The sequence below is a fragment of the Euprymna scolopes genome, chromosome 33 (genome assembly GCF_053919585.1).
Source record: "Euprymna scolopes isolate OS-2025 chromosome 33, ASM5391958v1, whole genome shotgun sequence".
Taxonomy (NCBI): domain Eukaryota; kingdom Metazoa; phylum Mollusca; class Cephalopoda; order Sepiida; family Sepiolidae; genus Euprymna; species Euprymna scolopes.
Window position 1 is genome coordinate 14,888,258 of NC_136514.1, and position 15,612 is coordinate 14,903,869.

General features: G+C 33.8%; 1 protein-coding gene across 1 annotated transcript in view; it reads left to right on the plus strand.

Annotated features, from left to right (window-relative positions):
• LOC145258153 (cubilin-like) overlaps window positions 1–15,612 on the plus strand; it is a 409,766-nt gene that overhangs the window by 304,371 nt on the left and 89,783 nt on the right. Inside the window, exon 46 of the mRNA XM_080115944.1 lies at window positions 14,506–14,693. Within this exon, the coding sequence (XP_079972070.1) occupies window positions 14,506–14,693 (188 nt within the window). The remainder of the gene's footprint in view (window positions 1–14,505; window positions 14,694–15,612) is intronic.

A 15,612-nucleotide genomic window follows, 5' to 3' on the forward strand; every position in this document is an offset into this window, starting at 1 on the left:
ACACAAGTATAAATCATGTAGAATATCTACATGAATACATCCTGGCCTTGGAGCCTCTGCTCCGCAAGCTGAGACGTGGGGAGGCAAATTCGGCCCTGAGTGGATGGCTCTGCCTGACAGCCCAGCTGCCAAGATATCCACGTTCGCTGATGATGACATGGTCTTCGTGTTAAGCTTCAGAGACATCGAGGTCGTGTTGGAGGTGCTTGCACAGTACAAAAGAATCACGGGGGCCAAGATAAACTGCAGCAAGTCGGTCGGACTGCAGTTGGGTGCCTTGAGTGGCAACACAAACCTCCTGGTGTCCTTCACCTGGACGAATGGTTCGGTTCGGATCCTTGGCCTGTGGTTCGGACCGGGTCTCCAGCTTGATAAGAATTGGTTGGAGGTACGGTCAAAGGTGGAGACTGCAGTCAACTTTCCTTAAAGGGTAGAGCTGAGGCGTGCGCCACATATGCCTTCCCTCTCATCCTTTACTGACTGGCCGTACTTCCTCTGCCTGCACAACACCTAACAACTCTTGTTGAACTGTTGTCCTCGCTCCTTTGGGACAGAGGACAACACTGGGTGAGCAGACAGGTCTGTATTCAACGTCCGTGTGAAGGAGATTTGGGAATGCCGGACTTGAAGTATTATTGAGATGCTGAGAGCCTGGCCTTCATTAGCCACTACCATCAAAATGATCAACTGTGGCACCCCGCGATCACTGCCGTCTTTCCCGACCTCATTCTTGACCCCTCTATCGAGAGTTGTCGCAGGCCACGGGGAGATTCAGCCTTCCTGAAAGAGTGCCGAGGCGTGCTAAAATGATTACCAGGGTCCAGTGACCAGCGACCTTGTGACTGTAACGCGTAGGGAACTCCACAGGGATCTAGTGAGGGAGACCGCCGCTGACTCGCTATGCGCGTGTTTGGGTTGGCAGCAGAATGAGATCCGCTCCGCGTGGAGTTGAGCTCAAGGGTCGAGCCATCTGAACAATTCAGAGTTCTCTCTGACCTGGCGATTGGCCCAAAACGCGCTTCCCCTCAACAATATACAATGTAGTTCTGGTTTCTTGGAGTCGCCGGCCTGTCCCCGGTACGGCACGACGACTGCAGAAACAACTGATCATGCATTTTTTGATTGCCAGTACTGGTCGTATGTTGGCGAGGTGACGGTTTGCATCGACCCCGAGCATCCTCGCCCGATTACTGTATCAAACGTGAGGCCGCCGTGGGACCGAGAGAGACAAATGGTCTACATTACGATCCTGGCTGTAGCGAGAATGGTGATTTGGACGTCGAGACTGCAAGATGGCCGGGGTGTGCTGCCTTTTTCTGATCAGGATCTGATCGCTTACTTTAAACACCAACTACGGGTAAAGATCAGATGCAACAGAAGAAGGCTGCATCGCGTGTCTTTTGAAAGAAGATGGATACAGGTAGCAAGTCTGTGTGTACGAAGAGGGGCCAAATTTGAATACGTGTTCCATGTTTAAGTGTGGAGTGCGTGGTTCTGGGGTTTCTGTCAGACCCACGCCCCTTTCCAATTCTACTTCCTTCAACCTCTCAGCCAGCCGAATAAATCTTGTTTCCCTTATTAGAAAGCCTCCAAGACCCCAACATCCAAAAACGACAATTTTTTCTTTTGCCCCCCCCCTCCTCTCGAAATTCAACCCAGCTTGGAGAAAATCAAATCAAACAGTAACACCCCCCGCCCTCACCACCAATTTTTTCTTTCCTCCCCTATTTAGGACACAACCCCCTCCCGCTCCATTTAGAGACTGCCTGCGAAACCCTGGTTCCTTTACAAACCAGAGTGAAACGGGTGGTCTAGAATTTCAAATAGGGTTGGAAGGGCTTTACTAACCGGGTTTTTGGGTGTTTTTTTCCCCCCATGTCCCTTGACACAAATGAAATTCTATTAGTATTGTTATCTTTTTTGTATTTTTTATATAAATAAAAAATGTTTTAAAATTGGGTTTAAGTAGGACCCCCCCTCTCCCCCATCCCCCACACACACATAAATACAAATTTAAAAGGGTAACCATGATAAAAGATGCTGGCCGAGGGAGAAATCTTTTAAAATTTACAATAGAGCTGAGATGGATTAACCAACCTCACCATCTCCCTTTCTTTTTGAGTTGGCCTTGTGCCTAAGTTCTTTGTTCATTTCCCTATTGTATTTTTTCCTGTGAATAAAAATTTTAATACTAATAACTGTAGTATCTGTTTTGCAGATGCTGCACTTAAGGTAATTTGTCCCAGTCAATGGAGGGAAAACCCTCTATAATGGGACAATTACTATTTTTGGACCCAACCAGAGTGCCCCTTTTCCCTTTTTTTCGGGGAACTGGTTTAACCCCACTTTTAAAACGACCTCGTGTCACATTTTGCTTTGGTGGGAAAGCAAATAAATACTAATAGATAAAAGGTTTTTAATATCAATACACACAAAAAAAAATTTATAGGAGTATATATATATATATATATATATATATATATATATATATATATATATATATATATTGACGGTAAACACATTTGCTTTACTTTGGTGAAAATAATGAAATATATGTATACACTAGCTCTACCCGACCACGCGTTGTTTTGGCTCAGTTTGTCGTTTGTCTTAGTGGAATACAAACGCAAAAAAAAAGGCAAAATTTATGTTTCTTATGTTTATGTTCTTAATACTTGTGGCTACCTTAGATTTACAGTGGTGGAGACATGAGGGTTTAATTTTTTGTGTAGACATGTATATCATATAAAATTATTTTAGCCGATTTAATTTGTGCATGTAAGTATAGTGAAGAGAAATAATAAAAAAAAATGTGTTTATTTTCACACATTTATTTTATTTATTTATCTCAATGAAAATATCCAGAAATAACGCAAAACGATAGGTATAAAATAATAAATTAAAGAAATATTTTTCGACGGAATTAGAAAAATTAGCTATTTGCCATGTCTTTACTTTTTATTTTGGCGGATCATCGACAGTAAGGCAGCTCGCAAAATAATAAAGCTACCGTAAGTGGATACGGTTGATTATGTAACGCAACTCAACAGAACGGAGTGACGGAGTCAAGTCATGCAAAAGGAAACTATATATTTATAAAGAAAAAAATTACTTTTGTTTTAACACTTCTTACGTTATTATAACCCCCCCCCAAAGTGTTTTAATCAGCAAAAATAATCCAGTTTTAACACTCCTTGTCTCCTTGTGCTGTCACGGCCCCCTCCCCCCCCCCAAAAAAAAATTTCTTGTAATATCAAGTAAGAAAAGAAATATTGTCATAAAAATAATTTAGTTTGAACATGAACATAATATGATAAATTATTTTATCTAATAATGTAATATTTGATAATAGTACGAGTAGTGTATTATTTGTTTTTGTTTCGTGATATGTACAATGAAAACCCAGCATATATGGTTTTGGTACCTTAGCATAAGTATAAATACAAGAAATACTGAATCAAGGATATACTGTAAATACGTACGCGCACACAAGCGTACACACGCACACAAATATGAAGTACACAGTAATCGGGAGCTGCTAAATTTCAAAATGTAAATGTACCCAGTGTGTGCATATATATATATATATATATATATATATATATATATATATATATATATATATATATATATTTACTTACTACATACAGGCGAACAACAATCGAACACATGCAACCACGAACTGCAACGGAAGTGGATTGGTACGACTGTGTAAACAAACTAACGGGGGGGGAGGATGGAAACAGTAGTAATAAAAAACGTAAATATAATCGATATATATGTATGACTGTATTTATAGTTATCCAGAGAAGTGACAATTTAGTAATATAATTTTTTTCCAATATATTTAACAATGGCAGATAGGGTTTTTGACACGAAGCGACGCCATGTTTTTATGTTGGGAAATCGTTTGTTTATGTGGAATATCTCCATTCTGGAACAAGAGAATAGGCAGGTCGCAGCCAATCGGAGTGGGAGGACTTTGCCAGAGGAGAATTGATTATTTTAGGATCGGAAATTTGTAAGATTATGTAGTTGATAGCGAGATAAGAGTGGTGTAATTACAGTAGCGTTGGAAAATGTAGAATTGGTCCCAGTCTTAACTGGTAGAGGTGTTAGGACGAAATAATTAGGGAGAAAAATATGAACTGCTTCCTCTCTAGATGTGGCGATTGTGATGGTGTTACTCATCGGATGTAACGTAGCATTTTATTATCACGAGTAAAAGTGGCAGAGATAGTGGTCATAAGGTACATAAAATAGTGGCTACCAGGGTAGATGTATTGAATTTTGATGCAGCATCTCTTGTTGAAAACCTACTATACTTTGTCCAGAGGGGAATTTCTGTAATCAAAATATTATAAAGATGAGAGAGAGAGAGAGAGAGAGAGAGAGAGAGAGAGAGAGAGAGAGAGAGAGTGTGTGTAAATAAAAATATTTGATTAGAATAGCCACGTTTTCGAATTTAATGAATATATATATATATATATATATATATATATATATATATATATATATATATAGGTGTGTGTGTTTACATTCATATATTGAAAGAGCAAAATATTATTTATTATTTGGGATAAACAGTTACATATGGTCACTACAAATAGCCGTCTGTTTCAGTCAGAGACTTCATTAGGCGACCTGAAACCTCTCAACGCCCAAAAGAAAAATGGGATAAATCAGAGAGAAATTAAAAAAGAAAATTGAGCTCTTCAAAAAAGTATAAAAAGTTCATAAAGAGTTTATAAAAAATTGCAAGCTCTCTAAAAAAAAGATGATAAAAGACGGGATAAAAAAGGGGAAAGATCGCATTAGGACCTATTGGACATTATTCAAAACTTTTCACAACAGAATGTAAATTTGAAATAAAAATGGGTCATAATTTTACTATATATATATATATATATATATATATATATATATATATATATATATATATGTGTGTGTGTGTGTGTGTATGTGTGTATATATGTATATACATGTATAAGTATATGGATGTATATGTGTGTATATTTGTATATGTGAGTGTATATCTGTATATTTGTACGTATTTGTATATTTGTATACCTGTGATTATCTGTGTATCTATACATATAGCTGTATTCTTGCATGTGCGTATGTTCTTTTATGTATATATTTACGTGTGTATGTTGGTGTCGCTTTCGCACATGTATGTATTTGTATATTTGGTACGTATGTATGTATGTATGCAGATATGTGCCTTGGCATGAATATGTCTGCATTAGTCAATCCCCCACCCCTAACGTAACGCATAACGACACGTAACTCTCGTAGTAAAATCACACACGTGCATAGCCCTTTTCTTATCCTAACACGTTCAATATAAGTAGAACCCCTTCGACACCACCCTCCTATACAACTCACAGCCCCAGTAAAATTGCTGTGGCTTAATTTGGTGTAATGGAAAATTCTAATAAAAAGAGAAAATGCATGTTTCTTATATTCTTAATACAGCAATCCACTCCAAAAAGTAAAAAAAAAGGCGAAAATGAAAAAAAAAAAATGGTACTCTTGCAGAATTGGATCCAGATCCACAGGAGTTATCGTCAATCATGGCTTGGGCTCGACCAACATTCAGTGGATTAAGCCGAACGTTGCTAAACCGTTGAAACGCTAAATAGAATTTGTTTTATTGTATTCAAAGATGTGAGGTTTTAATTAATATTTGGGTGAGGGAGGGTTACTATACACAAATTCGAAAAAGCTGTCCAAAAATGAATAAATGAAAGCAAAGGTAAGGTAAATTACATTTCTACCTAACTGGATAATTTTTGGGTGTTTTAATTTAATGTAAAATGTTTAATCGGCTTGAAAAACTCAGTGTTTATCGATGTATTTGAAAAAGACGAATGGTCGCGAACTCTGTTGAATACATTAAGTTTGGGAAAATCAGTTAAAACCTAAAAAACTATACAAAACAGTGTCAGACACCCACTGATTATATGTTATCGTTACATAGGCTGACATATTCGGTGGGTTTCTGACAGTATTTTGTATAGTTTTTTAGTTTTAAATCATTTTCCCAAACTTAATATCATTAACAGTGTCCACCACTATTTGTATTTTTCAAATACACTGATAAACACTGTATTTCGAACCGACTAAACATTACAGTAAATAAAACGGGTTTGTATTACTGAACACTGAAACGAAAAAGTCGTCGAAAAATAAATATAACAAATAAATGTTATCAAAGGCAAGATAAGTTACTTTTCTACCTAACTGGATAAGATGTTAGTGTTTTTATTTAGTGTAAAATGTTTAATCGGTCTGAAAACATGTAGTGTTTATTTGTATATTTGAAAAATACAAATGGCGGCAGACTGTTTTGAACACGTTAAGTTTGGGAAAATGAGTTAAAACTAAAAACTATACAAAATACTGTCAGGAACTCACTCAATATATGTTACCGTGACATAGGCAGGCATGTATTCGGTGTTTTTTTTTTAACAGTATTTTGTATAGTTTTTTAGTTTTAACTTATTTTCTCAAATTTAACGTGATTACCACAGAGTCTGCTGCCATTTGTAATTTTCAAATATAGCAGGAAACGCTGTGTTTTTCGAGCCGAATAAACATTTTACATTAAAATAAAACTAAAACATTATCCATTTTGGTAATAAAGTAACATATTTTGCCTTTGGTAATATTTGTTATACATTTATTTTTTGACAACTTTTTCGAATCTATACGTACAGTAGTACAAACCCAATAAAAACACTAAAAATTATCCAATTAGGTAGAAAAGTAACTTATCTTGCCTTTGAAAATATTTACTTGTTATATATTTGTTTTTGTTTAAAACTTTTTCAAGTCTTTGTGCAAGTACAAACCCAAAGGAGGTATTTTTCTGTCTAATTTTATTTTTGGTACTGCGCTTAAATTCAAATTTCACAATACCTTTTTTTTTGGGGGGGGGGGTGTATTTTTTTTACATTAGGTCCACCTCCACAATTTTCGACTCTGCTGAATAAAATCTCATTTAAAATTTGCAGAGGCAAGTAGTTTTCGAGATATAAAGACCTGTACTATGCGCTATAATTCATCGGCGGCCATGAATAAACGCTCCCAACCTCCTCATATTAAGAACGGCTTTCGGAATAAACAAAACCCATACCTAACCACGTGTTTTAACCTTTTACCTGTCTTTCGTCTGTTAAAAACAGATTTTGGAATAAATACCACCATTCTCCCCATGTTAAGAACGGCTTTCGGAATAAACACCCCCAACCTACCCATGTTAAAAATTGTGGAGGTGGACCTAATGTGAAAATTTACCTTTTGTTTTTTTAATAAATTGTTAGTTGAAAGCACAGAATAGTGACAAAACACCATCCCCTCCCCTTGGAAAGAATGGCTGAAAAAATAACGGTTTTCTTGGTAGAAACTTTTCTGTATTTCACCTAAGAATTTCTGGTGCTAATGCACTTATTGATCTGCGCTATTTTTTAAAATCGTATTTCCAAGTTTAATTAAAGTTTTATGATATGTTTTTTTAATTCAATTTAAGGTTAAAGTACAGAATAGGTACAACCCCATGTTAAGAATGGCTTTTTAAATAATAACGTTATTATTTCAGCACGGATCAATAAGTGTATAAGTACCAATTTCTTTAATAAAGAAAACGCATTCATAATTTCTTATATAAAAAACAACTTCTGTAAAAAAAGAAAAGAAAAAGTGTACTTTCAATTTTTGTTAAAAAAAGTTTTCTTAAAAAAATAAAATTAATAAAAACTCCGGTAAATAAAAAAAAACATTAATCGGTATTCATGCAGAGAGTGATCCGTGCTGAAATAATAACGTTATTATTTAAAAACCCATTCTTAACATGGGGAGGGGAGGGTGTTTTTTACCTATTCTGTACTTTAACCTTACAATTGAATAAAAACATATCATAAACCTTTAATTAAAAGTGGAAATACGATTTAAAAAATAGCGCGGATCACTCTCTGCATTAGAACCGAACGTACAGAATATTTAGAAAACATCCTCCCTCCCATGTTAAGAATGGCTTTCTAAATAATAATGTTAATGTTTCAGTACTGTTCCTTGTCTGCTTAAGTTTAACTTTTGTTTATTAAATTGTTAGGTGAAAGTACAGAATAGTTACAAAACACCCCCATTCCCATTTTAAGAATGGCTTTCTAAATAATAACGTCATTATTTCAGCACGGTAGCTTCTCTGCATAAGTACCATGTTTTGTTTATTAAATTGTTAGGTGAAAGTACAGAATAATTGCAAAATACCGTCCCCATGTCTTTCTAAATAGCATTATTTCAGCACGGTATTTTCTATGCATAAGTACTATCTATTTTTGTTTATTAAATTGTTAGGTGAAAGCATAGAATAGATGCAAAACTCCCTCCCCATGTTAAGAATAACTTTCTCAATAATAACAGTATTATTTCAGCACGGTACCTTCTCTGCATAAGTACCATCTTTTGTTTATTAAATTGTTAGGTGAAAGCATAGAATAGTTACAAAACGCCCTCCCCATGTTAAGAATGGTTTTCTAAATAATATTATTTTAGCACGGTACTTTCTCTGCATAGGTACCATGTTTTGTTTATTAAATTGTTAGGTGAAAGTATTGAGCACTGTTGAAATATTTAAACATTGTGCACATATAATATATTGGTACTCATGCAGAGAGTGATCCGTGCTGCAATAATAACGTTATTATATTTAAAAAGCCATTCTTAACATGGGGAGGGGAGGGTGTTTTATATCTATTCTGTACTTTAACCTTACAATTGAATAAAAAAACATATCATAAAACTTTAATTAAACTTGGAAATACGATTTTAAAAAATAACGCGGATCACTCTCTGCATTAACACCAAATATTATTTAAGCACATTACCAATACGTAAATTTTCTTCGAAAAAAACCCTGTACTTTCACCTAACAATTTATAGTTTTAATAATAAAATGTTCATATTTTTTTATATCGAAATAACTGTTTAACAAAACAAAAAACAAAAACAAAAAACACTTCGTCTTTTATGTTTCAACTCAACTTATTTTTGCCTGATATAATAAAGAAAAAATGTTTAAATTAAAAAATTTGGAAGATAAATGAATTATGTTTTTTTTTACTTACCGAGTAAACAAAATGAAATCTTCTAATTCGTTTCGTCAAATCGTGGTGTATGAAATGAATTGAAACGGAAGTTCAGTTCTATCAACAAAACAGGTTTGCACTTACGAAAAATATTTTTATTTTATTTAATATTTTTATAATTGGCGATGTGTATTTATTTTAATAACACAGAAACGTCCTTCGACTCTAAAGATGGATTGTCTGAAAATTTCAAATAAATTGGTAATGTAGAAATATGGTTTTATCGACTTTGAATGAACCAAGAATTACATTTATATATATATAGATATATATATTTATGTATATGTATGTATATATGTATATATGTTGTGGGCCAAGGTTCTTTTAACCAAAGGCTAAGGGTGAGGTAACCCTGACAGAAACCCCCAGAGGAGCTTAGGCCCAGTTAGTTGCGGCATACAGAACCCACCGGCATGTGGAATATGCTCTGATGCCCAGCAACCTTAGTCCCAGTCATGGATCAAATCGCATGATGGGTGGAAAGGGCTCCATAAGCCATGATGAAGGCAACCTCTATAGGAGAAGGAAAACTCTGATATAAAACCTGCGGCTACTGCTGCATCAAATGATGTTGACTTGCTCTTCTTTTTGGTTTAATGTGGCAGTTGTTCAGAGAGTGGGATTGTCTCGGTGCAAAGTCTTTCCTCACTATAAAACGCTTCAAGCACAGGCATTACTTGATATGTAATGGAATACACATTTTACCATCAGTGTGTATCTCGATAAAAAAAAAGGCTGGCTGTAGCCTAAAAAAGCAAACGGACACTCACTGAGGACATATGCGGATATGGGCGTCAATGGAAATAGAGGCTCTGGAACATCCAAAGTCTGGTCTGGCAGGTGTTCAGGGCACCACAATCTGGACATGGTCATCAGCGGATGTGCAGGACTGTATGCACACACACACACACACACACACACACACACACACACACACACACACACACACACACATCTTCTATCTATCTATCTATCTATCTTCTATCTTCTATCTTCTATCTATTCTATTCTATTCTATCTATCTATATAAATAAAATGAACTCATTTTCCCCTCCAACTGTGACCTTAATAGGATTAAAAATCGTGACATTACATGCAAATGTAATGCGTACAGACTATAGCACATTATCTGAGGTTTGCTATAGGCCTATTACCTTTACAGTTCCTCGACAATGGTACATTCCTATATTTTTTATTTTTTCCGGTGAGAGTCCACTGCCAAAATCGCTTAGATTCAATGGAAGTTGCAACATCTTTTCTCTCTATTAGATTCCTCCTTTCCCCTCCCCTTATTTACACTGCAGCAGATGCGTTCACAAGGAACACTATGAGGAAACACACCGGTTTTGAATCGTACAAGGTTACTTATGCCGTTTCTTTTTTTTTTTAATCTTTTTTCCCTGATTTATGCTTCTATTTTTTTCATAATAAAATAGAAATTAAAAAAATAAAAAACGATTACTATTATTGTTTTCTTTTTGCTTTTTTTTTCGTTACTGTAAGACGCATTCTGCGAGACTAACCAAAGTTTACTTCCGGTTTTAACGACTCTAACCGTGAAATCTAACTATGACCTTTATTTATTAGTACTTTCAACTCAACATTTATTTTTACACAAAGATTACAACGCAACGATATCGTGAATCCATATGCATTACACTTAAATTAAAATTAAAATAAATAAATTCATTTAGAATTCGAGAAAACAAAAACATTCATTTAGAATTCGAGTGTGATGTGACTACTGAAACTAAACCAAAACAAACTTCACTGCAGAATTAATATTTGATCTAATTCATTTTTTAGTTAATTCATCACTTTTGGGGGGGGGCGCTTTCGCTTCAATGATTCGAGTTTGACCCCCCCCCTTTAAACCTTTTTGGGATTCACGATTTTTTTTTAAAAAGGTTTAACATTGTTTGTTTTTATAATATTTGAACAGGGTTATGACTTCGCTTTGTTTTCATTTTACCCCCCCAACCACACACGCCTCTAAAAACCAGGGCAACGGCCTCTAAAAACCAGGGCAACGCCAGGTGCCTCCGCTAGTATATATATATATATATGTATTAAATACCTTTGAAGCCAAAACTGCAACGCTATTTATTTTTATAAAATAAACGAGTGTTTATTTTTTAAGAAATATATTTCGGAGAATTTTTTCTTTTTCTTCGCCTTGATGTCGAGCGGAAGAAAGTTCAATAAACTACCCAGATTTTCAAACCGCACGACCACGTGTCACCTATCCGGCTTCATAAAAACCCCACAGTTAACCACATCATGTAAACTCTCCATCGAACTTTCTTCCACTCGACATAATGGCGAAGAATGTTACTGTTTAAACAAACTACAAGTTAGAAAAGCATTTCATCCAAGGCATGAAAATTGTTAAACAAAATGTTTTTACTATAGGCTTTAAAAATAAAGGTACAAGATTCAATTTAAAATTTATTTATCTTCAAAGTGCACTTTTATAAATTTTACAAAGTAAGGTATAAAAATTTAATTTAAATTGAATCAAAAAATTATCTTGGATTTATTTTATGTAATGTATATTTTGTTGCACTTTAAAAAAATCATTGAAAATGTTATATCTATATCATTAATTGCTAGATGAAAGATAATGTTTTTAAATTGCAACAAAATGTTCATTACATAAAATAAATCCAAGATAATTTTTTGATTCAATTTAAATTAAATTTTTATACCTTACTTTGAAAAATTTATAAAAGTGCACTTTGAAGATAAATAAATTTCAAATTGAATCTTGTACCTTTATTTTTAAAGCCTATAGTAAAAACATTTTGTTTAACGATTTTCATGCCTTGGATGAAATGCTTTTCTAACTTGTATCTTATCTTTTTAAGATTATATTTTAAAACTCTCTTTCTCTCTATTTCAGTTTGTATTTCTCCTCACACCACAACTCATTTTTGTAACCCCGTCTTTGTATTATTACAGGTCTGAATATTCTCTCTGTTTCAGTTGGTATTTCTCCTCGCACCACAACTCATTTTTTGCAACCCTCTCTTTGTAATACAGGTCTGAATAATGAGAAAATATAATTTTTTTTTAACAATAACTTGAAAATAACTTTTTCAGATTAATTTTTTTAAACTTCTTTCAGAATAGAAAATCTATAAAATTTAATAAGGAACATATTTCATATAGGTTTCATTTACAAATATTCAGTACATAACGAGAATAATACAGATGAAAATTTCAAAAGGACTGTATAACTGGTTACGGTAAATATTAGTCCTCGCCAGCGAAGGTCTTTGTTATTATTATTCTATTATTAGTGTCCTGCTCTTTTGTGCGAGGTCTAATACGTCATTTGATTCGTCTTTTATTCTTCTATAATTTTGCGTGTTCATATTTGACTTTGCATTGAAATATTCTACTGTTCACGTCAATTTATAAAAATAACTTCAAATTGAGGAGGCAAAAAGAACGTATGCACAATGGAAATTTTTTATTTAAATGTAACTTTAGGACATTATTGCTACACAAATACAACAGGGACACAATGAACTAGTTAATATTTAGTAGCATAGCCCTTCTGCAATTTGACAGCTTGCAATCTTTTGCCAATTCCTTGAATTAGACTGCAGCAATACTCCGGGGAAAGGGCATTTCACTTTTTAAAAATTTTTGTCCAAAGTTCTTCCAAATTTGAAATTTTATCATTGTGTAGCTGTTGCTTGATGTAATGCCATATGTTTTCAATAGGTTGGAGGTCTGGAGATTGTGCAGGCCTATCCAAACATGGAATATCATGTTCTTCCAGGAAACTCTTGACATGCTAGTGGTGTGAATGGGAGCATTATCGTGCATGAAGATGGGATTATCATCCAAATTCCGACCAAAGTAGGGTAGAAAATGCTCAGTCAACATATTAATGCACTTGGTCGAATTAATTCGACCTTGTAAGCGAACTATAGGCCCTGGACCATTGGTACGAATAATGCCTCACACCAAAACTGAACCTCCACCATTTTGCAGTGTTGAAACTGAGCACCTAGGATTAAATTCTTCGTCTTTCCTCCAACGGACGTACTGCCTACCATCACTGCCTAGCCTATTGAACTTGCTTTCGTCGCTAAAAAGTACTTTTGACCAATATGAAGAGTCATGATCTGTATTGCATCTGATGAAGTCCAGACGGCGCTTTCTGTTCTTTATAGAAATCATTGGCTTGCATCTTGCAACATATCCCCACAAATTAAATTCCTTTAATCTGTTCTTGACAGTAGAAAGAGGGCACTTTTTAACAAGATTGCATTGTTGTTGGATTTGGGGAGCCGTTTCAAATCTTTTTCTTATGCTGCAGATCTTGATAGCATTGTCTTCCTTGTTAGAAGTAACTCTAGTACGACCAGATTTGGGGGTATCACGAACACTGCCGGTATTTTGGTGCTTTTGCACAGTCTTTCGTGCCATTTTCTCATCACATTTCAATCTGCGGCCGATTTCTCGATTGGATAAACCAAAAAGGTGGAGATCAATGAGCTCCTGACAATCACTAAGAGAAAATCGTTGCATACGAACTAAATGTTACTTTGTAAAACCTGGACCAACAATAATTACGATTAGAGATGCTTTGATTCCTGTTGGTAGATATTTTGAACTGATTTAGGGGCGATAATTTAAGCTGGTTTTAAGCGAATTTGTTGCTGCGGACTTTCTTTTTGCCTCCTTAATTTGAAGTTATTTTTTTAAATTGAAGTGAACACTAGAATATTTCAGTTAAATGTCAAATATGAACAGGTAAAATTATAGAGGAATAAAAGGCGAATAAAATAAGGTATAGGTTGTTTAAACAGTGACATTAAATTTAGCTTGTATGTACATATGTATGTAGATATATATAGATATATGTATATAGGTATTATGTATATATGTGTGTATACATGTATGCATATATATGTATATCTATATATCTATTTATGAATGTATGTATGTACTATACATATGTATATATATATGTCCGTATATATATTCATATATATGTATGTTTATATGTATGTATATATATAATGAAATATATGCCCTGTTTGGTCACATATTTATGCTATGATTATAGGATAATAATATGGAGTTAGTTTCTGGGATATTATGACAACAGATCAGGTAGTAAGGTGCCCCCTCATAAAGGGAAGGTGAGCCCGGGAGAACTATATTATGACGAACGCATCTGCAATAACCCAGCCCCCACACACACACACAGAGGAGCTATTACTTAGGAGGATCGATGATGTATTCTAACACATTCATAATTAAAATAAAACATAACACAAAATATGATTATAATGTTTAAAAATTGTTAAATAAAAAAAATTCTTTTTTGCAGATGTCGATTGACCTATCTTCAGTTTCGAGATGGAAGTACAAACAATTCTCCTCTAATTCTGCAAACGTGTGGTCGACAAAGTAATAATTATACATTATACTCCCGGAATAATGTAATGTATATAAAGTTTCACGGGCTTTTTCTCCACCATCCTTCTGAAATAAGTTTCAAACTCAAATACTCAATTGGTGAGTTAAAATTTGCATTTGTTTATACTTAAATAAATCGTCACATCGTTGCGCAAAACTTTATTTCTTACCATGAGGAACATTAGGACACAATGTTACAATAGAAATAAAAGTGAAATGGTTCTGTATTTTTTGCGGTTAAAAGTGTTCGACATATTCTACTGTTAAAACAATTCTGCATCTTTTATTGTTAAAACAATTCTACATCTTTTATTGTTAAAACAATTCTGCATCTTTTACTGCTAAAACAATTCTACCTCTTTTACTGTTAAAACAATTCTACATCTTTTATTGTTAAAACAATTCTACATCTTTTACTGTTAAAATAATTCTACATCTTTTACTGTTAAAACAATTCTACATCTTTTATTGTTAAAATAATTCTACATCTTTTATTGCTAAAACAATTCTACATCTTTTATAGTTCAAATAATTCTACATCTTTTATTGTTAAAACAATTCTACATCTTTTATTGTTAAAACAATTCTGCATCTTTTACTGCTAAAACAATTCTACATCTTTTACTGTTAAAACAATTCTACATGTTTTATTGTTAAAACAATTCTACATCTTTTATTGTTAACATAATTCTACATCTTTTACTGTTAAAATAATTCTACATCTTTTACTGTTAAAACAATTCTACATCTTTTATTGTTAAAATAATTCTACATCTTTTATTGCTAAAACAATTCTACATCTTTTATAGTTCAAATAATTCTACATCTTTTATTGTTAAAACAATTCTACATCTTTTACTATTAAGACAATTCTACATCTTTTATTGTTAAAACAATTCTACATCTTCTATTGTTAAAACAATTCTACATCTTTTATAGTTCAAATAATTCTACATCTTTTATTGTTAAAACAATTCTACATCTTTTACTATTAAGACAATTCTAAATCTTTTATTGT